Genomic DNA, 26,806 nt, shown 5'->3' on the forward strand with positions numbered 1-26,806 from the left:
AAATGTTAACATCACGGCCTACATCAAAACATGTTTAAAATTTTCTTATGTCACTAAATATTTTTGTTATAAATGATTCTTATAGCTTGTTTACATGAAGTAGAGAGTCCATTTTCAGAATGAGAGCAACTTGCTGATTGAACAGGAATCTTAAAATATAAACCTTGGATTCTTGACATTTTGTCTTCAATGACATGAAATTTCAGTGGAACAGAAAAGAAGGATGAGGAAACATCCCATTGCTTCAACAGGAAACATTTGCACAGATAGTTTCTGAATGAATATTCTGATTTTATTTCATTAGTGGTTTCCTGTAAAGTTCAAAGGTTTTTTTGGCATGCCCAGTTTAACATCCCTCTTGAACAGGAACACGTTTTTTGTTATTCTCCAAGGCCTCAATAGTACAGGGAAAAAAATAATCAAAAAGGACTGAAATTTCTGAGAAGATTCTAGAGTCTGTTTTTGAAGTGTTAATCAGTCTGTCTGAATTTGCATAGGATCAGAAATCATCCAGGTCAGCAGGAAACTGATGGTTGCTGTGTTTACACATCTTTTCGGTGCCTAAGAATTAAATCCGCTTAGGAAACCTTTAAAATATTATTGAATGTTAATCCATATAACACTGCCAAATTTCACTTTTGCCTTACATAGATAAAATTGCTCGTATGATCACAGAGTGAATGGAAACATGCTGTCTATTTTGAATACTGTGAAGGAGCATTTGCTGTAATTCCTGACCACACAGGGAACTGGTATCTCTTAGCAGTTTAATAATGTATACTGACTGCTTGTTTTCTGTTGAAAAAATGAACAAACTACAATTTTAGCCCTTAAGCTTGTTGAAAATGTTTGTAAGCATTTGAAGACAGTACTTCTTTTTCTTTGAAAAAAAGATTTTGTGGTTCATTTATTTAAAATTTTGAAAATTTTTTATTAATTTTTCATTCAGTTCAGCTCTGCAAAATGAGTGACAAAAGCATCTTCCTGAGTGGAAATGTGTTGGGAAACCATCCCAATAACTTTAACAGCTTTGAGTCCAGAGCACATTACACATATCTTACCCATGTCTGGTTTTGTACGTGTTGGACTTCACATTGATGTAATTTTGCTTTTTTTTCAGAGCTGAAACATGAGATCTATGTTTGGAGGCTGACAGCTCAGCGTATCAACCCAGCCAGCAGAGAGGAGACTGCTGTGAAATGTCTCTTGATGCAGAAGGTGCTGACTCTGGAGATGCTCCTGAGGAAGAAGCTGAGGACGTTTCACAGGTAAGCAAGGATCAGCTTGTCCAACCTCCCCTTTCAGGGACCTTCACAGGACCTGCATTCCTAGCTCTGTCTTGATGAGATGGATGTTGGGGCAGATAGGAACAGCTACTCTCAGCCTCAGTAAAACAAACTATTTTAGGACAAAACTGATGTGTAAGGCCTGGAAAATATATTTGTAAATATGGCCCAAAATTAAAGGCCTAGAAATTTCAGGCAGTTTTCGGTTTAAAAAGATCACAAATATATAACTACACTTTTCCTTACAGTTGTGACTTCATCACAGTAAAATGCTGGAGTTGCTTTTTTTTAACTGAAAATTTCAAATTCTCTGCAGTGAATGGGTGAATTTGAAAAATATTTCACCAGTGTATGCTGTGGTTTACAATTATTTCATAATCAACATTTCATTGTGAACCTGAGTGCAGATGTACTTTTATGTATAGAAAAGAGGTTTACATAAACTATGACAAAAAGAATAATGACCTTGTTTTGTTTATATTCTAGTAAAAACAGATGTTATGCCATGGAATTTGATGATTGAAAATAACAATGATAAATATTTTGGATGTTAATTGCCTAGAGTGAAATTGGAATATTTAATTTTAATTAATAACTTTGTTAAAGAATTTGAGCAAGAAAATGTAAATATGATTTATTGAACTATTCCAATAATAAGATTTTTTACATAATTTTTGCTGATATTGTGTATTTTGAATTGAGTGAGAGTATTAATTCTTCAAGACAAATAAGGCTGTTAAAATTGCCTCCTTTACAAAAGATTTTATGATTCTCATAGTTTATGATATTGTAAAGAGGACCCTACTGACTTACAAATAAAAATTGTATATTTAATCTTAAAAATCAGGATTCCTCCAGCACAGCACATTTGCAGCAATGTAAAAATTCATTAGCATTAACAGAGCTCCTGAAGTGCAAAGCCCAAGGCTTTTTGCTGGAGGCCGGACGGCGCCGATAACACAGTGAAGTTATTCAGATCTTAAAAACTTCATTATAAAATGCTAATGTGAAACATGTGTGTTCTGACTTGCTGATGTTAGCACACGACCCTTGTTTTATCACAGTGGGACACACACATCAGCTCCTGAAACTGTTAAGGGAACTACACATTGCAGATAGCCAGATCCTATCCTGAGGTCCATATCCTGAAGTCCAGCTCCTTCTCAGCCTGTGGCTTTCTTAATAAACAGAAGGGTTTGTGTATTAGTGGAGCATGTTACAAAAGTGGAGTCTTAAGTGAATGCTCATGGAAATTTTGCTGCTGGATGTAAGAAGGCCACAACTTCTTTGTGGTATGGGTTACTCTGCACAGGGAAAGAGGAGATCTCTATGTGATGAGAGGGATTTATTCCAACGCTCTTGGCTGAGCTCTGATTTCACTCTGGAAAAAAGTAGGTGTCATTTTCTTTCAGACAAATTTCACAAGAAGATAAAAACTGGGAAACAAATATCCAGGAACTTCAGAAAAACGTAAGTAGATACCATTTTTTCCCCAGTATTCATGTAAATGAAGCTATGCCTTTATAGAGAGATAGTGCCTTAAATCTAATGGAAATTTATTAGCTAATTTAGTAGCTAATTTGATAGCCAAAAAGTTAGCAGTCAGGGTGGTTGGCTTCTTGGTCAGACTAGATTACTGAACCACATGGTGAGGTTTTGTACTTTTGTTCCTTAGAAAACTGTAACTTAAAGAATGAAGTAATGGTTCAGCAGTGTTTTCTTAACTTTTTAATCCATAGCCAGAAAAGCTCAGGAGATGTCAATAAATTGTAGCCATGATGAATGATAATAGAGTACACTCCTACTAATGTACCCAATGCATTTAATGCATTTTGGTGACATCACTGCTTTATCTGGTGACATCACTGACTTATCCCTTCAAGTAGGGATAAACCATTTGATAAATCCTGTTCTTTTAGCTGTGCACATACTAGCACTGCTTAAGTCCTTATGCTGAAACTGAGAGGATGGAGACTCTGCCGCGGGATTAATGTCTCCTAAATTTAATTATCTAAGTGTCACAATCTTTCTACCTCACTGGCATCACTAATGAATCAGGCCTGTGTCTGAGAGCTCAAGTCCTTGATTGGACTCCTTGGGATGCAAGTCCTTGTCTGGGAGAACACTGTCCTAGGTGTCACACCAGACCAGACCAAACCCAGCAGATTTTCTTTACACCTTTTTCAAGGCATTGGATAAGAGAAAAACTTTTTAAAGAACAGAGACTTACTTGTATTTTAGTAGAGCTTTAAACTACATGAAACAAGAAACAAACTCAGTCTGGAAGAAAGTGATTCCCTGGAGTGGTAGTGAAAGCAGAGACATGACGGAAAGCACTGGGTGTGGGGGCTGAGGACACAAGGAGATTGATACGGTGAAGCAGGAGCTGGGTACAGAGGTGTACAAACTCTGTAGAGATGAAGGGCTTAGCAATTACATGAGAGCTGTACAGGAGGTGTGAAAGATTTGACCTCTGGAGTGGTTTACAGATTTTCAAAGCACACCCGAAAAAAGAAGGGTGGTTTTGTCCCAGATCACAAAACCTCAGAGTGCTCAGAATGCTCTCTTTGGTAGGAGTGGCATTTCAACGCTGCTTCACCCTCTAGACTGAAGTTGTGAAAGGGGTGCCTGAGTACAGCTGAATGTATGCAGCAGGTGCTAGATACTTGTATCTCTTAAAGCCTGTTGGACCACATAGTCATGTTTTTTTATAGGTATGCATAAGAAGCACACATATAAAAACTATTCAGGTAGTTCTGTCTTTTATGCTGAAGTGGAATATACAATACAGGAACAGCAGTTTGCACTTCACACATGCTTTTCTGAACTCTATGCATAAAACATAGCTTCTTCTTTAATACAATTGCTAATTTTATTTTCTTGTCTGTCTCCAGCACAGAATAACAGACAAAATTCTGCTCATCAAATGTCTGACAGTGCTAGGATGTGTTATTCTTATGTTTTTTCTCAACTCATTTGTTCCAGGCATCTACCTAGATCTTGGTAAGTTTCCTAGTTTTGTTCGAAGTAAAATAAGCAAACTCCCTGAAAAAAAGCCAGCCATATCTTTCTGAGTCTTGATCTTTTCAGAAAGCCGTTTTTCATATATTTCTGTCCTCATAATTTTACCAGGTTAAGCAGCAATTTCTCTGGGAAGAGAAGAGCAGGTTTTAAAAATTCAGTCACGTCTCAGTTACTCCAGCAGGAGTAACAGAGAGTGCTCATGACTTCATTTTCTGGATTTCCAATACTAATGAGCTGGCTAAACATTTCAGAATGAGCAAATTTGACCTTGGCATCATTTGCACTGTTTGAGTGAATGACCAAGATGCATCAGGGACATCATAAGATAATCACTCCATGGGAGAACAAAGAAGCAGTTTGGCATCATTTCTTAAGTATAGAAAGCTCTTTGTATAATTTACAGTCTCCATTACTTTATCACCAAAATAATTCATTTCCATAAATAAAAACTGGAGGACACTGTATATGGGTGAAATGAAAGTAGCTCTGTGTGCAATTTCTATATATAGAGCTATATGTGGAGGTTTTTATACAGGTAGTTGTATATCTCTATAAGAAAAAGTTCCACATAACCTGAAAACAGAACCAAGTAGAATCTCACATTTAACTTGAAGATAGTCATAAAACCTACCTATGCATTGACCAAAAAAAGAAAATTTTTTTTGGCTGCTGAGCTCTTCAAGATTATGGAATTCAAATACATCTTTCATGCAATCTGAATTTACACACTCTATACTTCTATCTCAGTGGCTGAAAGATGGAGCAGACTTGAAGAAGAACAGCTGATAATGAATAAATCAATAATCATAGACACAGATATTACACTAACACTTATTTTTACTGTGCAAGATATAGAGCCAGTTATAGCTCTACAATGGTGATCAGGTTGTAAGCAAGACATTCCATATCTGCTACTGACAGACTATTTACCATGCAAATGGGCAATTTCCACCCATGAAGATTACTGTCAAGAAGTTAAAAGGTAAAATGCTGTATTAAAACAGAAAAATGTGCTATGCTAATAAGGTCTGGGAAAATGCAGAAGGTCAAAATTTTTGAATGCGTTTGAAGTCACGGTGGCTGAAAACATAAGAAAGGCCTTTGTATTGACAATTTAAGAAATCAATGTACACTCTTACTTTTGTGTCTCAGATAAGTGGCACTGAACCATGTAGAACTTCTTGAATTAAGCCAAACATCTCTAAATGTTTTTGAAAAGCCAGACAGTCATTAAAGACTAAACAGTACTAGTTGTGTATGCTCCTGGTAAGAATTTTTTTTCAATACTGCAAAGGAGTTGGAGTCGCTGCTAGAGGAAATGTAGTAACTATTGATCTTTTTTTTTGTCCTGCTTTATGCCAGTAAAATAAATGAAAATAAATGGAATGTTTTGCAGTATAGGTTTCTGTTCAGTAGCCAAATAACAACCTTGAAAGCAAATAAGGGCTGTATGTGTTCTGTATAATTTCTCCCTGTTCTGCATTCATGGCAAACCTGTCACATCAATGAATAAATGTTACTAAAGCATACACATAATTTCTACTGAAAAGTAATTGAACCTGTAAACTTCTACTGATAAGTTTAAAGGTCCCATAATTTACAGGTTCTCAGTTTTGTTTCCTGAATTTCTCGGTCTTGATGATAGCTGTCACTTATTTATCATTACTGAAGTAGGGCTGCTGTGAGGCTCTATGGATTTTAGTCTTCCAAAGCATGGAAATATACTTCCTAATGTACACTACATCTTGTACTCTGTTGGATTGGGTGGGTAAATTTGTTCAATATGTTTTCTCATAAAAATTGCAGTTAAGTGTTTAATTTTCTACCAGAATAATGGTTTATACAGAGGTTGAAATGATAGAAATATAATAATTTTAAATTGCAGTTGGTAGAGAAGTTAGAAAGATTTTTAAATTCTGTATCAGTCCCAAGCCTTGATACAATTTTTTAATTATGAACATGGAATCATTAATATAATTTGAAGGTACTGACATTTTAATTTAAATAATAAAATTTGAATACTTAACTGCCTTTTGAAATGCAGAACTCTTTCCTATTCAGTTTTCTTGTGCCTGTTCATTAATTTATTTAGTGTAATTCTATGAAATATCTATGTTAATAAAAGATTAGTACTGAGACTTAAAAAAACCCAGATACTAAAAACTGTAAGACTCCTACACTACTTTCATTTGGCCCCATGAGATTTTATTTTATTGATAAAGCATTATTAAAACATCTGAGAAAAGATGACAAAGGATGAAATTAAAGCCCATTTGAGGATTTTACCTGGCTACTATTTTGACTTTATCTTTTAGGCAGGCATGTCTAGAGCTTTGGACTATATTAATATGCCTGAAAAAGATTTAAAAAGTAATATAAAGCAAGATTTTGCTGAAATTTTAAGCTAGATTTTTTGAATGGAGCGCTCAAAGTGACTGGGTCAGAAAAAATACTAAAATCAATTTATAGTTCAATTCCTTCTTCTCCTGTGGGGAAGCTGCTTTATCTTTGATTTGGTTTTAGTCAGTTCAATGAGTTGCTGAGCTGCTGTGAACTTTGTGCAGTTCCTTCTAATATCTGTGAAGAGGGACCCATTATCTCCATGGCCCTGCTTTTTCCTGCCTCTCTGTGCTTTCCGCATGAAATGCAGGCAGCCTGCTCTTGCAGACGCCCTCACCCTTGCTCTCTTCCGCCTCTGGACACCTCTTTCCCAGGGCCAGGCCCACTAGTTTCTGAGACATCGGAATGTCTTCTTCTCCTTTAAGAGGTTGAAACAAACTCTATTGCTCTCATATTCAAAGAACAAGGTGAAAACCCAAGAGTAAAGAGATGAGATAGTTCCTGTTTCAGAGAGGAGATGCTGCCTCAATTTTGGCTGCTGGAAGCAGAGATGGAATGCCATTGTGCTTTATGCCTTATTTGAAATACAATGGTGGTTTTGCCTTATTTGTATATTAATTCCTGCCTTATTTGCCCCCATTTTTCCTGTTAAAGACACAACTGTTGCACAGGTGAACCTATGGTGTTACCATCCATGGCTTTCCTCATGTTCCTTTGATGAATTATTTAAGCAAGGGAACAGGGAGAGATCTTTCGGATTCACTGAATTCTTCCATAATTAAGGACTGCCATTTGCTCGCTGGAGGGAGCTGTCTTGGATTTTTTTTTCACTTGTACAGAGGAGTGGTGTCTTAATGCTACTGTCTGAGCCCATTCTGGTATTTTTGGTGCAATGGGCATCTGTGATCCTTCAGACATCAATATTTAAGCTAATTACCTTCATCTGCCCTCAGAATAATCTTTGGGGGTGTCGCTAATCAGTGGAGGAGGTCAAGAGCTGTGATTCAGCCTGGTTTCATCTTTGGTATGATTAACCAAAGCAGTGTTAGCAAACTCCCCAAATTTAGGAACTCATAAATAACTTTAGGAACATTCAAGCAATGACATGATCACTATGACCATTCTGGGCACTAGGACAAGGTGTATAGTCAATATTCTATGTCACTCCAGTCAGGCAAACATCCTAGATCTGAATTTCCCTCATCATTCTTGCACTAAAGCTAAAATTCCTTAATATTTACAAACAAAGGTTATCTTGTTTGATGAGACTTCTTTCTCTTGCAAAACATTCTCTTGTCCTCTATATTGATGTTGTTTAACTTCTGAATGTGTACTAAGTCTGCAAATTCTGCTACAGCTACTTGTGAGGGTCTGAAGATCTCTTTTTGCAGTTTATGGCAATTAGTTGTATCTTGCAGCTTTGAAACATTTTAAAACTGTGATCGAAATAGTGGAGAAGTAGGAAAATAACTGCTTTAATTTGATGTAAACTGATTTCTGTTTTTTTGGTACACCATGTTGTGCAGACTTCTCTTAATTTTATTGCCAGAGCATTAAAGGAGAAATGTACTCGGTGTAGATAAGGAAGACTCTTGTTATATTGTCACTCCTTTGAATATCAGTTGCCATATTTATTGACTCATTTCCATAATTTACAAAAAATTTGTTCACATTTACATGAGAAATTAAATATCCCAATGGGAAAGGGCCTCAGTCGAACACTGCTCCTCCCTCCATTATGTTTACAGAGATTATTATGCAAATTATAACAAAAATATTGTCTTTACTGGAGAGAGGAGTCACTTCTCAAATTAAGGGAAGTGGATAAGATTTGAAGTTTCTCCTCTTTACAGGCTTTTGATTTTTGTCCTGCTTTTGATTTTCACATGTTTCAGTGGACATGCTCAATTTTCAGTTTACACTGTAATTTACATAGATGAACCAAAAATTATGATAGAGTTGAAACTGAGTGGCACTTATCAGATAGCTTGCTTAGTGAGGAAGAGAGGGCTGCAAAGTCCTAGAGAGCCTCACAAACTTACATTTTTTTTAGAATGTGTGAAGTTTCATACCAATATTAACTTAGAAACAATGATGCCAGTTCTCCATTACTGCGGCCTACTAAGATTTTAACCACTAGCTTAATCCATTTATTTTCTGTAACATTTAAATTAGGAGCTCACTGCAAGAATGATTCTTTGCTAACAGCTTTGAGACAGATTGGTAGGGTAAGTATGTGTGTGTGTAAAAGCTTGCGTGAGTTGCAGTGCTGTAACCAATGGCAGAAGTCTTTAACTTAAGGATCTTTGACTAAATTATGTGATTATGTAAACTAAAAATCTCCACTATTCCACAAGGGAAATAAATGTATTCTGTGTGGTTTTGTTCTGAAGATGCATCCTAGGAAGCTGCTTAAGAAGAACTCTAATAAACTTCCCTCACTCCCCACCCCAGCTTTTATATGGGGCCTAGGATAGGCTAGGTATGTGCATTTGAACTTGTGCTAAGAAGCTTCTTTAGAATGGTGAAAGTGCTTTTAAACTTGAACCCCTCCCCCACAGGCCTGTGAGAAAGATCCTGCCTCCCAGAGTGCAGCAGAATTCCTCAGATCCAAAAGATTTATATATCCTTGTAGAAGAGCACAGGGTTGAGAAAGGTGTGGACAGATCCCATTAGCATGAGAGGGGTGTTGATGTCAAAGGCTCTTAATTCTGTACTTTGAAATTTTATTTTGGAATATTTTTTCCATATCTTATCAGTGATTAATAGATTGAACTATGTTCTGCCACTATTCTGTGTGATGGTGGAATTGTATGAATATGACATTTGTTTACAAACAATAAAATGATATTTTCAGAAACAGAAAAAAATGACTTAAAAAACATGTTTGTTCCTATGGAGAGGAAGAAAAAAAAGAGTGCTTATATAAACCTGTTTAGTTTCAGGTTAGTTTGTGCAATAGTTAAGATGAAATGTTTATTATAGAGCTACTCAGTGTTATTGAGGAGTTGTTTTATAAAATATCTGGCAAAAACCATAGACTAGTTTAATAAGCTGATGTATAATTTTTTAATGCCTAAGAAAACAAAAATTCCTCTCGAGACAGACAGCTATTAAGATATAAAAACTGGTGAACAATCTAGATTTTAGAAAGCGTAGGCCAGATGCCAAGAGTGACATTAAGTTTAGCACATCTTATATTTCACTTCCTATGTCACTATATCCTCATTGTGAAAAGTGCACATTTGGTCTTTAATTTGTCACTAAAGCTAACATTTATCTAGAAATTAGCTAGGACTAGGAAATGAATCAGTTTTAGCTGATAAAAGCTTGTAGGTGTTGACTCCTAAGTAATGGCTCAAATGATACTTTATTGTCAACTGCACTTAAAGCTGTCCCAATGACTACTTTCTTTTCTTCATCTCTCTTCCCCCTCCTCCCCTCCCTCATTTTAATTTAAATTTTGTTTCATTATTTTGAAAAGCTTTCTAACATGACTTGATAAACTAGGCAAACAGATGCAAAGCTTGGGATGTAACATTTGTGGACCTTTTCTGTAGAGCTAAAAATACCTTCCTGAATAATCTGTAGTTGCCTGGAAACTCCTTCACATATTTCAGCAAAGTAAATGGCTTTGGCCTCCAAAACATTTGAATTGCCTTCTCTTACAAGGCAGAAGGCTCCTGTTCTTAAAGTCTCCATGGTCTTCTTAAGCTTGTAATATTCTGGGCAAAAAGGGGAACATCTTCTATATCTAGAGCTGAGAATTTGTTAACAGTAAGAAGTAAAAAGTTGTAACCAGTGCAACCAAAGGAAGCAGTTATTGTTCATCTTATGATAATATTAATACTTAGAGTCTAATATATCTAATCAATAAAAAAATAAAAACAAACCCTCATTAACGATATGCAGTATAGACTGTTGTTAAAAAGCAACCAACCAAGTTTTCTCCTTCCCCCCCAAAAAAACCCCAACCCAAAAATCCATTCAAAACTCAAAATAATAATCCCAGTATAATTGTCCTTTTTTCCCCTGTTGTTATGGTCTCCCTTTGATGTTCTCCAGGGTGCTAAGCATCATGCATTTAGGCTGGAAGGAGTTACAACAGAGGGTTGATAACCCGAGGTTTTTTGCTGGGATGAGATGACATGTTAGGGGTGTCCTCCTCTTCTTTGCCAAGATGTAAATAGTGTTGGTGTTGATGGTTTCTTACTTCCTGTGCTTCAGTTCACTTGAGCCCATTTTAATATATTTTATGAAGTGTCAAACTTTACTTATTCAAATTTGGTTTTCAGCTCTACATTATACCTGATTTTATTTTATGAGGTGTGATGTATATTATATGCTTTTTTTCTTGTTCTTTTTGTCACCCCTAAAATGGGTTTTGACCATCTCATAGGTTTACTCAATCATCTATAACTAAACACAGCTGAGTTACTGATAAACCTGGATTCTTTTTTATCATCTTATGTATTTCTTTTAGCTGTAGGTACTCAGGGACTCTTGTCTGTGGCAATTCCTTTCTTCCCTTACCATTTTCCATTAATGCTCCACCTAAATGAAGCTGTAATGCTGCTTTCCATGACTAAAGTTATTTCTTTAATTGCTGATCTGACAGTGGTAAATAAAGCACTGTGTTGTAGCCTCTGATAAAAGAATCCAGTCCAAGGTAGAAAGACATAAGAAGATTAGAGCCAACATTTTAAGCTGTACTCTTTCAAAGTCTTCAGGCTTTTCTGGAGACTCTTCCAGATGCTTGTACGTGTGTTTGCTTTTCCCCAGGTGTCATCAGCTACCATTGCCAGTGGAGCTCGATATATTTGTCCTCATTTAGTGCTCTGAACCTCCCTGCCTGTGCTTCATCCATTAACTCTGTTATCTGTCATGGAATGTGGTGGTGTTGGTTTAGGTGGTCTAGTACTTTTACATTGAGGTCAAGAAGAGCTCTGCATGGGACTGACCTGCTGGCCTCTGATATGTGGCATTTTCACTTGATTGCACTGTGAAAACGCAAACTGTTTTTTAAAAATGAGAATGGACATAACTGTATCGGAGAGACTTCATACATCTTTGATTCATAGCTGTGTCAAAAGCATTCCTGGTAGAGTGTACATGAACATGAGTTAAAAATAAATTTGATAATAATATTTTAATAATGAGAATGGGAGCGAAGCTACATCAATGCAGTCAACACTGACTCAGACTCAAAAAGTCTGGTCCAGATGTTAGTTACCCTGTCAGCATAACACCTTGCTTGTGGACATACAAGATGATCCTTGCAGTCTTAATTTATTTTAGGATAGTTTTCAAAAATTCTGCCTTGAAATGTCACGGTTGTAATTAAAAATAGATAATTATGCATGCATTATACAATACCCCCTGTCCATGCAGCTGCCCACACACTTGACAGGAAAAAAACCAAGGACCAGTAACAGTTGTATCTGCTAGTGCAGCCTTTGATCTTTATTGCTCACTTCTAGAGAAGCTGACCTTTCCTTTATCTTGATATTTGCAGCTCCTCAAATTATTTTTTGCTCACTAGAGTCAATAAGGCTGTGGCAATAGAGTGTGTTTGTTTGCAGCGACCTTTACTGAGAGTACTCTGTACTTTTTCAGACTTACAGACTGGTGTGATATAGACAGCTATATATCTGTCAGCTCATCTCTGGAGATGGAGTGCCCAGCTGTAGAAATGTCTAACCAGGTTTCTTTCTTACAGAGTTCTGTTTTGAGAGCCATCCTGCCTCATCTATAAAATTGTGTTTAGACAGTTGATGAAGCTGGGTGTTGGCATTACAATGCAATGCTGAATATGGTTTCACATTCATGCTATTACAGCTATTCAACAAAGTCCAGCACATCCTTTCCTGAGGCACATGGGATGATCTGGGATCACAGAGCAGTCAATTCTTTACCTTGTTTTATGCAATGCTTCTGGTTTTTATTGTATAATTACCTTGTATCAGCATAGGATCCTGCTTATTTTGCCTTGCATGGGGTTATAGCTTCCACCGTTTTTTTCCATATCCTTTTATTCCTCTTGTATTGTACCAAGTATTTATTGGTGTGGTGCAAGTCTTGGACTGTCACCTTCACTGTTCTCTCCCCTAAGGAGTTGCCTAAACTATGGTGCTAAAAATAGCAAAGAATATAAAATGATTTCCATGAAGCTAAGCCTGTGAAAAGAGACTGCTCAAAAGACCAGCAAGTTGCTTTGTGAGAGGGTAACTTTATATTAAAAAAAATAATATTAAAGATAAAAGAGCACTTACCAGTGGCAGAAAGTGCTTCTTAGAAATATTCACCAAGAATTCAGAATGTATATTTTCAGGCATTCCTGATAAAATAAAAGATAATTTGAATAAACCAAAATATGGAACATTTTCATTCACATTCGGAAGTACTGATAAAACATATTCTATGAGAAAAGCAAGCACTACTGCACATATATCTTTGATTTAACTTTTTCACCCCAATGTTTTTATAGGCTTATATAAGAGGCTGATGAAGCATATACTACATTAAGGACTGGCACACATCCTTAAGCTACAATGACAAAAAAAGAACTTTAAAAAGCACAGAAAACTAAAATCATACTTTGAGGAAAACATAAAAAATCAGTGTGTCCCTCCCATCTGTTTGCAGAGCGGGGTACTATATTTTCATCTGGCAGAAACTGGTCTAGATGTTTTTTAAAAAAAATATTTCTCAATCACTATAAACGTGTGACCCTGAATACTGTGTTGCCTAAATCATTGTCACTGCTATTAACATCTTCTTTTTACTCTTTCTTGTCCTACCCACTACTGCTGACACAAATGGATTGCTCTCTGCCCTTTGGGGAAGCCTGGTATTTACCCAAAGATTTGTCAGGACCTCTTAAATTATCTTATTTTTGAGCTAAGTGGCCTGGATTCTTTACATTTTTCCTCAAAATCAGCTCTTCAGGCTGTTGATTGTGCTTCCTTCCCTGCTTCAGATTTCCTAATGGGTATGCACCTTACAATATACATTTTCAGGGTTTGCCAGGGATGAGGAGAGCAGACGCTGTTTCACAGAATTTACTATTTATAGCCCTGGTTCAGTATTTCAGTGGACCATGAGATTTAGTTATGATACACTGTGTTTCTCAAGTCTTTTCTGGAGGACTATTTGGCATCCAGTTGCTTCCCATCCTGGATTTTTGCAGTTTTATCTCTTCCTACCTAAATGTATTCTCTTGACCTGTCTTGAGTAGCCTGCTGTTTCGCCCAGGCCATCAGTGGGATCATGCAATGTTACCCTGACTTTGGTTTTCAGTTCAAAGTCTCAAGTGCCATTTCAGTTTCCAGAAAAGTCCAGTCCAGTCTTCTTAAATGCATTACTCCAAATTCTGTGCATATAAAGTGAACATGCAGAGTCCACATTCTCACTTTGTTCAGAGGAAGCTTGTTATGCTTCTATGCTTCTGACCTACTACTATGAGGTAGTAGGCCAAAATTACTTTTGCAGAGGAATGCACATTCTTCTTAATGAGCATTTGAAAGGCCTACAAATTACAAAGCAATTTTTCTCCCTAATTTATTTCTCTTTCTCCTGCCTACCTCCAAAATCTAGATATCTATTTTACTCTATTAGATTGTTTTATGTTTTCAAGTTCATTTACTTTATTATTTAAAAATAAGGGTTTTTTTGAGTAGGACTGCAATTGTGTTCCACTCAGCATGAGCTAAGTATTATTCCAAAGGTGGTTTTGCCTACTTGGTATAAGAAAAGCAAAGCCCTTAAGCAATTTCTACTGTACTTTTTTTTTCTGGCACCAGACAGAAGACATGGAAATCTTTTCTTATGAAGAATGCATTATAAATTTGCAAGATGCATTTTATAATAAAATTTCATTTCCTTTCCCCTAAAATGAGTAGAAACTGTCATCCTCTTCAACAGGTAGAAATAGAATTTAGGTTCAGTTTCTGTCTAAGTTCTCTTTCTGGGACATCAATTGTTATGAAGCAGAGGCAATAAAAGGCAGTAAAGGAAGTGGTCTGTGGAGCAGTAAATGGGCTTTGTTTTCACTAGAGTAATGAGAAGTTATTTTTAAAAATTATTTCTATTTCTCTTCCTCATGGCTCTCTTTTGTGGTCCAGGAAGCTAAGAAAAAAAAAAGACAAACAAACAGAGAAGCCAGTCTTTAATGTGTCCTAGTACTTTCAAAATTCTTCATAGTAAATAAAAAATTCCAATAAAGCTCTCCTCTCCTCTCCTCTCCTCTCCTCTCCTCTCCTCTCCTCTCCTCTCCTCTCCTCTCCTCTCCTCTCCTCTCCTCTCCTCTCCTCTCCTCTCCTCTCCTCTCCTCTCCTCTCCTCTCCTCTCCTCTCCTCTCCTCTCCTCTCCTCTCCTCTCCTCTCCTCTCCTCTCCTCTCCTCTCCTCTCCTCTCCTCTCCTCTCCTCTCCTCTCCTCTCCTCTCCTCTCCTCTCCTCTCCTCTCCTCTCCTCTCCTCTCCTCTCCTCTCCTCTCCCAGACTGAAATCAGCTCTGTGCAGCCACAGCTGGCAGCTGATGTGTTTGCACTTCCCTCTGGAGAGCTGTACTTGCTGAAGCATGGCAGGATGACACCTCCCTTGCCTGTCTGTATTCTCAGGGAAAAATATTGTAAGGCCAGGCACTGTTCCCCCATGCAAAGCTGCATGCTTGAAGCTAATGTGTGCTGATAACACGCATGGTAAGAGAAAATGCCTGGCTCCATCCACCTCTTCTGCAATTCTGTATTACTTCATTAGCTTTAGTGATTAATTGTTATCTCCATATAGCATGTTCTAGTTGATTCATTATTATTGGAGACAGAAGGGTAGAAATAATATCAAGATATTTTCACAGGTTGTCCCATAAGTAATGAGAAATTCTTTAATTCTTCACTTTGTTGTAATTACATTCAAAATGTACGTTGTGTTGTCAAGTAGGTTTTTAGAAAATAGTACTTAAAATTCTGCTACCTAGCTTCAAATCAGCACATACCTACTCTCCCTTGCAGCATTCTAACAGAAATTGCCATCATATTTATTTAAGGTGGAGTTGGCCCCACTGTTTTTAAACAGAATTCAGAGAACAGCCAAGACAACAGTCAGAAGAAAATTAGGCAGTGCATTTCCATAAAGCTTTCCTTTATGTACAGACTAAATAAATTTAATTTTCATGAAGAGATTTGCTTTGTTTTATAATACAGCAGATCAACTTTGCTATTGAAAAGTCGTGGTAGATAAAACTGACAGTTCTCTTTCCTCTGCTGCTTTGGGAACTCTGTGAGTTATAAGATAAATGAACCAGAGGGGTCAAGCAGCTCTAGAAAGAATTTTAACTATGCAGAGGGAAAGTGAGTCTTGCTCAGACAGGAGATTTGCTATTTGCATTTTCTGGCTAATTGTGCATTTGATTTGCATTTTCTCTCAGTTACCTAAATATGTGTATTAAAATACTTCAGAATGTACTGAAGGATGATATCTGAAGAGAGCTTCTTTTGCTCCAAATCTCTCTTATTTTCTAAGGAGAGAGTTTCCTTTCCTGGTTATCTTCTAGAGCAGGCAGCCACTGAGTCTTCAAGGTCCAGGGGATGCAGCCAGCCTTTCAGGAGCTGCAGAATCTTTCACTATTCCTAAATACTTAAAGGTTTCTCTGTGATCCAAACCCATTGATCATTGGGGTAACCCAACTTTGTCTTACTTGCTTGTTCTTTTTATTTGAGATTTTATTTTAATTTGAAAGCAGAGGCCATTCATCCTGTGATATCTGTGAACTTTTCCTTGTTACAGTCAAAGTGAAAATGTGGTGAAAATCTTTGAAAATCACAATACTGTAACTTACATGTTGTTAGCACATAACAAGTCTGTGAAGTGTAAAGTATTGTTCTCTTTTTCTCTCATGCAGGGTGGATTGCCATGTTGGGAGCCCTTTGGCTGCTGGTGCTAGCAGACATCCATGATTTTGAGATGATATTGAACAGAGTTGAGTGGGCAACCCTTCTTTTCTTTGCAGCATTGTTTGTTCTCATGGAGGTAATATTTTCTGATTCTAAACCCTGAAGAATTGAAAAAGATTTCAAATATGAATTATGTTCCTGGAGAGAGGCCTCCTGCTGGTTCAATCCCACTGGAATATTGTTGATTAAATGTAGTTATGATAATATAGAGAGGATTAGCAGAGAATGAAAGTTAGGTGGACCACTTTCCTATTTAAATTTTCATTATAAACTTGGTCTCATTCTCTTTCCATATTCTGCTTTTGTTGAATGTATCAGACACAATCATTTTTCTATGATTTAAATTTCAGTTTCTGGGTTTATTGTTGGTCTATGTGTGCAGATATTTTATGTGTATTTATGTGTTTGTTTACAATTATTTATACAGATGATAGGAAAAATAATAGAACAAGATTAAACTAGAGTTGAAAAATGCTTCTACTGCTGTCTGCTTGCTACATGCTGGCTATCAAATGGTCTAAGATATTTCATGGGAGTGTGATTTGAAAGGAAAATAACACTGAATTTCAGTTTGCAATGCTAATTTAAAAAATATTCAGCTCTTGAAATGCCTTGATATCTTGCTGTGTATTTTCTGTGTGCTTGTCTGCTTGACAGCATCCATGTCCATCCATGTTTGTATCCCCTTTTATTGCCTATTTGATGTTTTGCATAGCTTGAGAGGATTTATTCTTATGCCAAATATTTGGATTTTTTTTGGTGTGTATGGATACTCACTGTAACTTTTTAATTAGGCTTCTAGAATGCTGACTATTTTTCAGTTGTTAATTGTTGGGTTTAAATGATGTAATAATGTAGACACATGACTGACAATACCCAAGTGATCACTGACAATGCCATGGCTAGTGAATTGCCTGAGTGAGAAGCCTGGGAAAAGCCTGTGATAACTAATTTGCTCATGTAGCCTCATTTCTCCCCTCTTCCCTCCCAATAATTGCAAAGATTCCAAGAATCTGGAAATTGGAATCTGTTAAAAAAATCAACAGCAGTAACAGGGACAGCATTTGAAGGAAATAGAAACAAGAACCAATCCGACTGACTCTAATTAATGCCAAACCGGAAGTCAAAATTTGGTAACCTCCAAGAAGATGAGTGGAAACTCTGATTATCATTATGAAATTTTCTGTGTTCTACTCAGTCTAAAGTTAATCAGGAAATATTGATTTATTGTATGCTCATTAGAACAGGAAATTTTTAGTCCTCCATTTTATGAGGTTCCATATAACCTTGAATTTCTAGCTCTTATAAGGAATCAATGCCGAAGCCATGTTTATTTTGTCTACTGCTGTTGTAAGAGTTTATTAGTTGTGTTCCCTGATGTATTTATTGTTTGAACTTTGATTGACCGTCTGTGAGTTGAGTGCTGTGTGACTGCACAATACCATAGTAAAAATACACAGGAAGTTATTTGTCTTTAGATACAACTGTTATAATTCACTGAGCTTCTTTCTTTCGGTTTCTCACGTCACCAGTGAATAGTTTGCTAATGAAATAACATTTCTCCTGGCTTTCTAGAATAGCAGTAGTTTAAGGTCATGAAAGAAACTTGTCCAGATAATGAAGAAAAAAATATGAGATATTAAATTCTTCCCCACAATGAATGAGAAAATGTTCTGTGCATATCATCACTGCTAATTTTTATCTGAATCTATTGGATTAGTAGGTGGTAGTCCTTTCCAAGGTATTTTTCTTTCCTTTACATTACCAGTGTCAAGAAGAGACTGGTCAAAACAAAGATATACATTGAAATATAAGAAATCTTTCCATAGTCTAGCGTATCCAGAAATTGCCAGCTCATACTGCTCACCCTTGGTGATTCTTCAGCTTGGATAGTTCCCAGTCTGAAGCTGTTTCCTGCTGCTGTAAATATTCTCTTTCCTATTAAAAGGCACATTTAAAAACCTGTGTGGGACTTAGGCTGCAAGTAATTTTGGAAAATGTGATTTGAATTCCAGATATTTTGGAAAACGTGATTTGAGTTCCTGAACTACAGGGGAACTCCTGATGGTTCTGCCTTTGGGGGTCCATCAGTCCAGTTTGGTGCATCTTTTACAATTAAAAACTGGGAAATCCTTGGAACTCTCTTGTTATCTATTGTGTCCCCTGGGTAATTAATCTTTACAGCTGTCTTTTTAGTCTTTATCCACATGCTATAGAAATCTTTCTGCTTCTTCTGTCTCTGTAAAATAAGTCCCTAAGCTTCTCAGGATTACAGTTCTTTGCTCAGTTTTATAGTAGAAATTGGCATGTTACCTTAATTCCTTCAGGCAGAGTTTATTTACAAGAGTCATCATGACATACTGTCCACAAAAGGATTAATTAAAATTTTTATGCATAAATTAGATTTTGTTTTAAAATGGCACAAGATTTCTTTCTGCAGAAAAGCTCTGTTGTGAACTCCCCCACAGGAACTAGTGTGCCTGAAGACACCAATTATGTGCAATAATGCTTACTCCTCTTAGAAGACACAGGAATATCCAGGAGAGCCTCTGTGCAGTTTACATGCAGGGGAGGACGGTGGCAGGGTGCTAATTGCTGACTTGCGCTTAGGTGCTTGCAGGAGATTGGCCTCGAGATCATAGAGACATCCTAGAATTATTTATGTGATTAATATTGTCACCATCTCTAACGAGATGGGCTACATGCAGACTCTCTTGCAGGAGTGATGTGTGTGTCCTGAACGTCTCTTTTTGAGTTCCAGAATTAATTTGGAGTGTTACTGTTAGTAGATAATTAATAAGGCAGCAATATTAATTGAATGTAAATCTGGGCTCTAATTGCTGGCAACTATCTGTTTAGAAGTTTATTTTGGAGCATGAACACAGCAATGATGCAAAAATTATTGCTGTTCATTAAGAATATTGCTTTTACATACATTTAAAAAATCACTGTCATATCCTTTGAGTTGATAAAGCAACACAAATAGCTTAGAAAGAAAATGGTAACTTAAAATCAACAGCAAGAATTAACTTCTTAGGCAACATTCTCCTTGGAAGCCAAAATAATGAAAAAATGTTCTTTTTTTTAAGTGTAATTGATATGTGCCTATTTTGTTGCTTGTTTTCTGCATGCTGTATCTTTAATTGTAGATAAACCTTTTCTTGTTCAATATATTGCTAAAAATTTATATTTCTGGGCCAAATTTACTGTGATTTGGTGATATCCAAACCACTATTATTCTGCTGATATCCAATTGAGGTGCAGGTACAGGAATTGCTAGTCTGAATGAAAGCACCTTAGTCACTGACAAACCAGTGTCCTGTGCCACACCACTCAATGCCTATTGGGATCTTTGTCTGCATCTGTCATGGAATTTGACAGCATGTGAATTGAATGCTTTTTTTCCCACTGCAGTCTGTGAAGGGCTCTGTCTGACTGCCAGGCGGGGGGATTATACAGAGCTGTGTTGTGTGAATACTGACACCTGCAGCTCTGTGAGGGACTGATGTCAGTAAGGGAGGCATTGCAGGTGACTGCTTCTTTTTCTTGACAGAAAAAAGAAAGCAAGCCAACCAGCGTGGTCTAGGCTAAATCAAAAATGATGTGATTTTCTCCCCTGAGAAACTGAGACGTCATCAAATAGATATACCTTATCAAACCTGAAAATAGTACTTTGTTCTTCATGCCTACAAGAAAAGAAAATGAAACCAAAGTGAATTAAGGGCTAGCACTCACAAGTTAAAATCACCCTTTTACTTGTGGGTCAAGGGAATATGTCACTGTCTTCAGGTGTGAAGACTTGGTCTGTATATTGTGTGCCCAAGGAGAGATCAGAGTTAATACCACCAGGCTGAAGTTTTCCTATATCTTTTCATCTGTGGTAGCATCACAGGATGCTGTCTAAATGTCCTGTACAACTGGGAATGGTTCTCACAGGGAGGACAGAGCACTCTGTCCCAGGCTGCCCTGGGGTCCAGTGCTTACAGGGCTCATGACCTTAGTCCATGTGCCTAACTTTGGGCATTGGAGAGATGGATTTCCTGCCTTTCAGATGCTGCTGCCTCTGTGCCAATTTCCATTCACTCAAGATCTCTGTCCTGGTTTTAGCAGATGGATACTGGTTTTGGTAGTTTTTTTTGTAGGTTTTTAGGCCTCTTTTTGAATGGGTCAGAGATAGCCATAAAATAGAAATATAATTTGTTTTCCTGTTTCTTCTTCTGAGACTGAGCATGAGATGCCTGATTTCATCCAGCCTTTGAAACACGTTATATACTTCTATCTATATTGTGGGTTTGAGAAAGTTCGTTTAAAATCAGTTGTGTTCAGGTTTTCAGAAGACATGTATCCACTGAATAATGTAATTAAATTTCAGCCATTCTCTGATCTTGTGTCCCATGCTCTTGAATAACACTACAAGTTATTTCAGTGCAACCTTTACTCACTTTTGCAAATACAGCCACCAATTTCTGTTGTATCTTTTCTTGCCTAAAATTAATTCTGTACAAGCTACATGAGTTGAATATAAATATCTTGTAAATAGGAATAAATTATTGCCTTTTTTTACATCCAATGGAAAAAAAAGTAAGTACGTCATGCACTTCATTAGTTGACATCAACGTCCTTCTTTTTTTTTACCCCAGGCTTTGGCTCATCTGCACTTAATAGACTATATAGGAGAGCAGACAGCTTTGTTAATAAAGGTATGTTTAAAATATTTATAATTTCTAAGAGGCAAGAAAAATAGTTTTATTCCAGTAGAACAATAAAGAATAATTTTATTTTGAATTTGACGGTAATTATTGCATTCCTGCATCAGTAGTATCAAGAAAGGATGTCATACTTTGGCATGGGTGATATTTAATGCGTATATATCTGTCCACAGCCAGAATACATATAGCCACAAATGCAACAGAAAAGCTTTTTTATTGTCTAAAACTCCAAATGCAAAGGTGAAAAATGTATAAACAGCTAAAGGTCAAAATTCACAGTTGCACAGTGTATTTTTTGTGTGAAATCTGAGTATTAGAAATATCAATCTCTGCACTTCTATTTGTCCTTGTTTTCTTGGAAGAAGGACTGTAATTGTGTTACTAAATGTTAGGCTCTTTTATCTAAGATGCCTTTCCTATCTCAGAGCCTAAAGGAATAATAAGCGTCGATAAATTAAAACTGTAAAGAATGTGCAATTATGCCGTGGGGGACACACAGAGCAACACTGATCTCAAAGTTATAATTTTCTATCTCTCATTTCCAGGTGGTTCCTGAGGATCACCGCTTGGCAGTGGCCATTATTTTAGTGCTCTGGGTGTCTGCTTTGGCCTCCTCTGTGATTGACAACATCCCCTTCACAGCTACAATGGTAAGCTCTGTGCAGCACTGCACATCATCCTCCAGGTGCTGGCAAGGGAGCTGAGCTTCCTGATTACAATTTGCTGTTTGGTTTCTTGGGTTTTTTTGACCTCTGCTGTGCTGTAGCTTACTTTATCCTGTGAGATTGAATCAGTATTAGAAACTAACTCATGCTCTTAAGGCATCTTGCTGGCCATTGACCCCTGCAGCTGCAGGTATCTGTGGGACCAGAGGCACAGTTCTAGCTGCATTTTTGCTTTTTCTCCTCTTATATCCACATACATACTTGAAAAATAGAATCTTCTTTTTGATGGGAAGAAAAGATGTCACTATCCATCCACTGCTATAAATGTTTTTCCTCTATGTGCTGAGTAGTTATGCTAATGCTAATGCTTTTTTAACACCCATACCTTTTATTGCTAGCTTACTTTTGTAATTAGTTTAAAAAACACCAAATTATGTTAAGCATAACAATGCTTGTCAGCAGCTGAGCTTTAATATCAGAAAAGTATCACATTATAACAAATTATGGCATGCTCAGATAGGTTTATTCAATCAAGTTCTCTGTTTAAAGTGTGATAATTCATTCATTATACCATACTAATATTTCATTGTTACAGCTCTTTCTCAGCAAATCTTTTCTACACATTTTTTCGTCCATTATTGGATGGTCATGTCCACTCTTAACCTGTGCCAAGGTTTAACACATTTCTTGTAGGACATATGACAAATTGGGCAGATTTGTGACCACTCTATAAATACATATTGCTATGGTATTTTGCTTTGATTACCATGGTGTTTCCTGTGAAATGATGTTGATTTAGCCAAAACAGACTGCAAGCAACAGGCGTGAAAGGAAAGATTGTTTTGGGATGAGTCACCTCCCAGCAAATGCTTGAGGATACTAAGCAATAATGCAGAAATCTTCACTTAGAAAATTTTTGTCTCATACCCAGCTAGTCTATAAAAATTGTCTTGGAGTAGTACCAAACAGCACCATGAAATGAGTATGTTTTGGGAAATGGGACTGAAGTGCAAGAATCTTCTGGGATGCCTGAGGACCATTTCTTTTGTATCTTTGAGGGTGGCAAAAACAGATTGACAGCAAGGGAACTATTTTCAACATTTTAAGCTATTTAAAATTTGTATTTTTCTAATTTTGTTATAGGATGAACATAAGAGACTGCTACAATATTTTAATTTTATTTTAATAGTCAGAAAGAAGAGACAAGAAAAAAAATGCATGCATATTGTCACCCATGTAAAAGCAATCATTAGCTGAAGTGTTAAGATGTTAATGTGCTACTTGGCAAACTAGAGTTGAGATTCTTCTTCACTTCTGTGAATAGGCTTGCACTTTAGCCTTTGTCATTCTGCATCAGCAAATACTTACAGAACGTTCCTAAGTAACTAAGTCCCAAGATCTTTTAACTTCCATTTAAAATTCTTTTTGATTCTTTAATACTATGTTCATACTCTTAAAACAAGCAGTATTTAGTTTTGGAAGGCTATTTTTCAGTGTATGCACCAAAGTTATGAACTTCTGATGAGGAATATAAAATATATTGAACCCAACTCTTTTGTAGAATGACTTTTCACTAATCAGGAATTTCTATATATGAGTTTGGTTTGGCATTCCCTAGTGATGTAGGAGTATGGGGCACCTGCTATTACGTAGCCATGAATGATCCTGTCCTTTCCTGGGAAAAGGTTCCAGCTCCACAAATGAGCCTGCACTCATCATAATGAAAGACAGATGTAGTGAATCCGTCCAAGTGTCCACAAGTCTCCTTCATGTCATGACATGAAGGAGATGTCATGACAATGGGTCAGCCTCTCCTGCATTTTTCATTAGTTATAGCTTTGATGGACTGGGTACTGGCTTGGGATGTGGAATCCATCAAGTTCCTTCAGATACAAAATAATCTGGGCAGTTTCATAGGTATCAGCTGTGTACTATGAATAAAATGTTTGGAGGATGACATCACAGACCTCTGCCTACATTGGCTTTGCCACTGACCAGAAGGAGTTAAGGGAATCCAGTCTCATGACATAATAGGTTTGACTTGTACATTAATTCCTTAAATATCATATAGAGATGATGAAAGGCCTGGTGGCAGCTCACAGTCAATGATACTAATAGTGTCATTTCTACATTAGAAAGACAAGCATACAATGATTTTTGTCCCATATTTCAGGAATGAGGCGGTCTTGCCAGTTCTTTTGATTTTGAGCCCCCAGATGACTGTGGGAAAAACTACTGTGATGGTGAGGGCATCTGGAAAGCTACACTGTGTTGTTCCTTCAGGGGTGGGAAGCTTCAAGACAGGCATCAGTTCGTACATGAGATGTCCCCAATACTGGCTCTGTGCTGTTGGATAAGGTCTTCCACTCAGCCCCTAAAACAATATGCTGTGCATGTTGTCCAGACTTGGAACAGGGAGAGAGTAGTAACTCAGAAAAGGATTGAGGAGGGGATAGTCTTCTATGTGAGGTGACTGCCTCCCTGGGCTGAAGGCACTGCAGATGTGAACTCTCAATTTTCTGTTGTGCATAGTGTTTTGACCCAGGAACTACCTGAGAAATGGAAGAAATACACAATTCCTTTAGAGCCTGAGTCGACTTAGATGAATAGCTGAAGGGAATCAAAACAGAAAAACCTGCAAATAGCTCTGTAAATGTGATGTTGTGTTTCCTTTAAAAAATCAAGTTGATGTATGGTTGTCCAAAATTTCCTTTCACTCTCTGTTTTTGAATTAGTGAGATAATCAGATTCATAATGATTTGTTCTGTGTATAGAAAAAAAAAAGGAAAAAATATTAATGCCTAATTAATGGATCTTGAGACTGAAAGTTTCACTTTACCTGTATTTGGTTAAATTCAACTGCTTCATGTAAAGTTTCATATAAAGTAAAATTTATAGCTGATTTAATAGTCAGTTAACTTTAAGAGGATGCGAAAAGTGGAAACGGTAGATTGATATTTTGAAAAGTCAATTAGAATTATCTGAGCCAGCATTACACAGAATTCTAGGAAATAAACTATTTTATGATTTGAAGTAATGAAAACCAATAAGGAAAATTATTTCCTAGAAGAAATTCTATGTATTTTCAAGAGATTCTATGTATCTATGTAGACAAATTAGGATTCTTCCTTATCCTAAAACACAACACATTATCTACAGTCTTAAGAATAAAACATAAATATTTTTGGTTATTTTAAGATGGGTATAATATAGAGTGAAAAATATTCATGCGTTTAAACAGAGAGACCATATCAATGATTTTCAGGAGCCTTCAGCAACATAAAGAAAATTTCTCTCTTACTAAAATATTCAGAAATTACAAAAATCAGATCAGTGTATTATTTGAAGTGACTTACACTGGAAATACCTTTCCAGTGCAACACTTTTGTTTGTGGAATTCTTCTCTGCTCTAGGCAAGGGTAAATTCAGTGTAACCTACAATCAAAAATGTCAGTACCATATGGAATTCATGTATGGAAGTTGCTAAATGGAAAACTCTGTGAAGAGGGCAGAACACAGCATGTATTTTTGCTACAAAGGATGCTGTACAAAGATAATAGCCTACAAGAAACAATTGAATGAGTTTCTGAGTGCACTTAGCTCATCATAGGTTGAGTACTTTTATTGTTTCTGTCTTGCAAAATTCTGTGTTTTTAAAAATTAAAATAGAGCACTGGAACTGCATGATGATAAAACAGTTTTTGAAATGTCTTCTAATTGCTTATTTCAAATAATTTGTTCTGTATGCAAAGACAATGAACTGCCCCAAAACAAGATGGGGGGAAGTGGTTGAGAATTGCCCAATGAACTGTAATCCCAGGAGTTTCCTCTTCACTCCAAATTGAAATGTGATAATCCAGCTCCCTAATTAAATATATGTATGCATGAGTGTTTATTGCATTTCTTTGCATAAGCATGCCTGGCAACTCTGATAGCTATCTGCAAGTGATAGGACAATCAATCGTTTCTTGTCACCAAGTAAAAGAAATACTGTATAAAAGTACTGTAGAATTATAGAATAGACTATTTCACTTGGAAGAGACCAACAGCAATCATCCAATGCCTGAGCAAATCAGGACTGACCAAAAATTAAAGCCTGTTATTAAGGGTATTCAAATGACTCTTAAACCCTGACAGGCTTAGGCCACTGAGCACCTCTCTAGGAATCTTTTTCCTGTATTTGACCACCCTCTCAGTAAAGAAATGCTTCCTAATGTCCAGTCTGAATGTGCTATGATGCAACGCTGAGCCATTGCCCCATATTTTGTCACTGGATCCCAAAGGAGCTCAGCACATCCATCTCTATTTCCCCTTCTCAGAGAGCTGTAAAAAATAATGAAATCACCCCCTCAGCCCTCTTTTCTCCAACCTGGCCCAACTCAGCTGCTCCTCACAGGACACACCTTCCAGCCCTGTCACCAGCTTTGTTGCCCTCCTCTGGACACGCTCAAGGACTTCATACAGTCCCTCAAGAGAGTCAACAGCACCTCCCAGTACAGCATCATCAATAAACCTGCTAATGGTGCATTCAACTTCTGCTTTCAGATTGTTAAATATTCAGATAAATATTTTGAACAGAAGTGGCCCTAGAATTCTGAGGAACATCTCTGGTGCCTGGTCACCAGTCAGCTGTGGCCCCACACGCTGCAGCACTCTGGGCTCTGCCCTTTTGCCAGGTGTTCACCCAGTGCACTGTGAACCTGCTCATCCCACAGCTGGACAGCTTGTCCGTGCTGTGAGGAACAGTAACAAAAGCCTTCCTAGGATCCAGAAAAACTACATCCACTACCTTCCCTTCATCCATGAGGAGGGTGACTATCATAGAAGGATATC

General features: G+C 37.0%; 1 protein-coding gene across 1 annotated transcript in view; it reads left to right on the top strand.

The window, feature by feature from the left end:
- Positions 1 to 26,806, top strand: part of OCA2 (OCA2 melanosomal transmembrane protein) — a 159,409-nt gene that overhangs the window by 77,445 nt on the left and 55,158 nt on the right. The window contains exons 15-20 of the mRNA XM_066571574.1: positions 1,121 to 1,268; positions 2,699 to 2,756; positions 4,181 to 4,289; positions 16,548 to 16,675; positions 21,240 to 21,299; positions 21,854 to 21,958. Coding sequence (XP_066427671.1) covers positions 1,121 to 1,268; positions 2,699 to 2,756; positions 4,181 to 4,289; positions 16,548 to 16,675; positions 21,240 to 21,299; positions 21,854 to 21,958 — 608 coding nt within the window. The remainder of the gene's footprint in view (positions 1 to 1,120; positions 1,269 to 2,698; positions 2,757 to 4,180; positions 4,290 to 16,547; positions 16,676 to 21,239; positions 21,300 to 21,853; positions 21,959 to 26,806) is intronic.

This window comes from Molothrus aeneus, chromosome 2 (assembly GCF_037042795.1).
Source record: "Molothrus aeneus isolate 106 chromosome 2, BPBGC_Maene_1.0, whole genome shotgun sequence".
NCBI lineage: Eukaryota > Metazoa > Chordata > Aves > Passeriformes > Icteridae > Molothrus > Molothrus aeneus.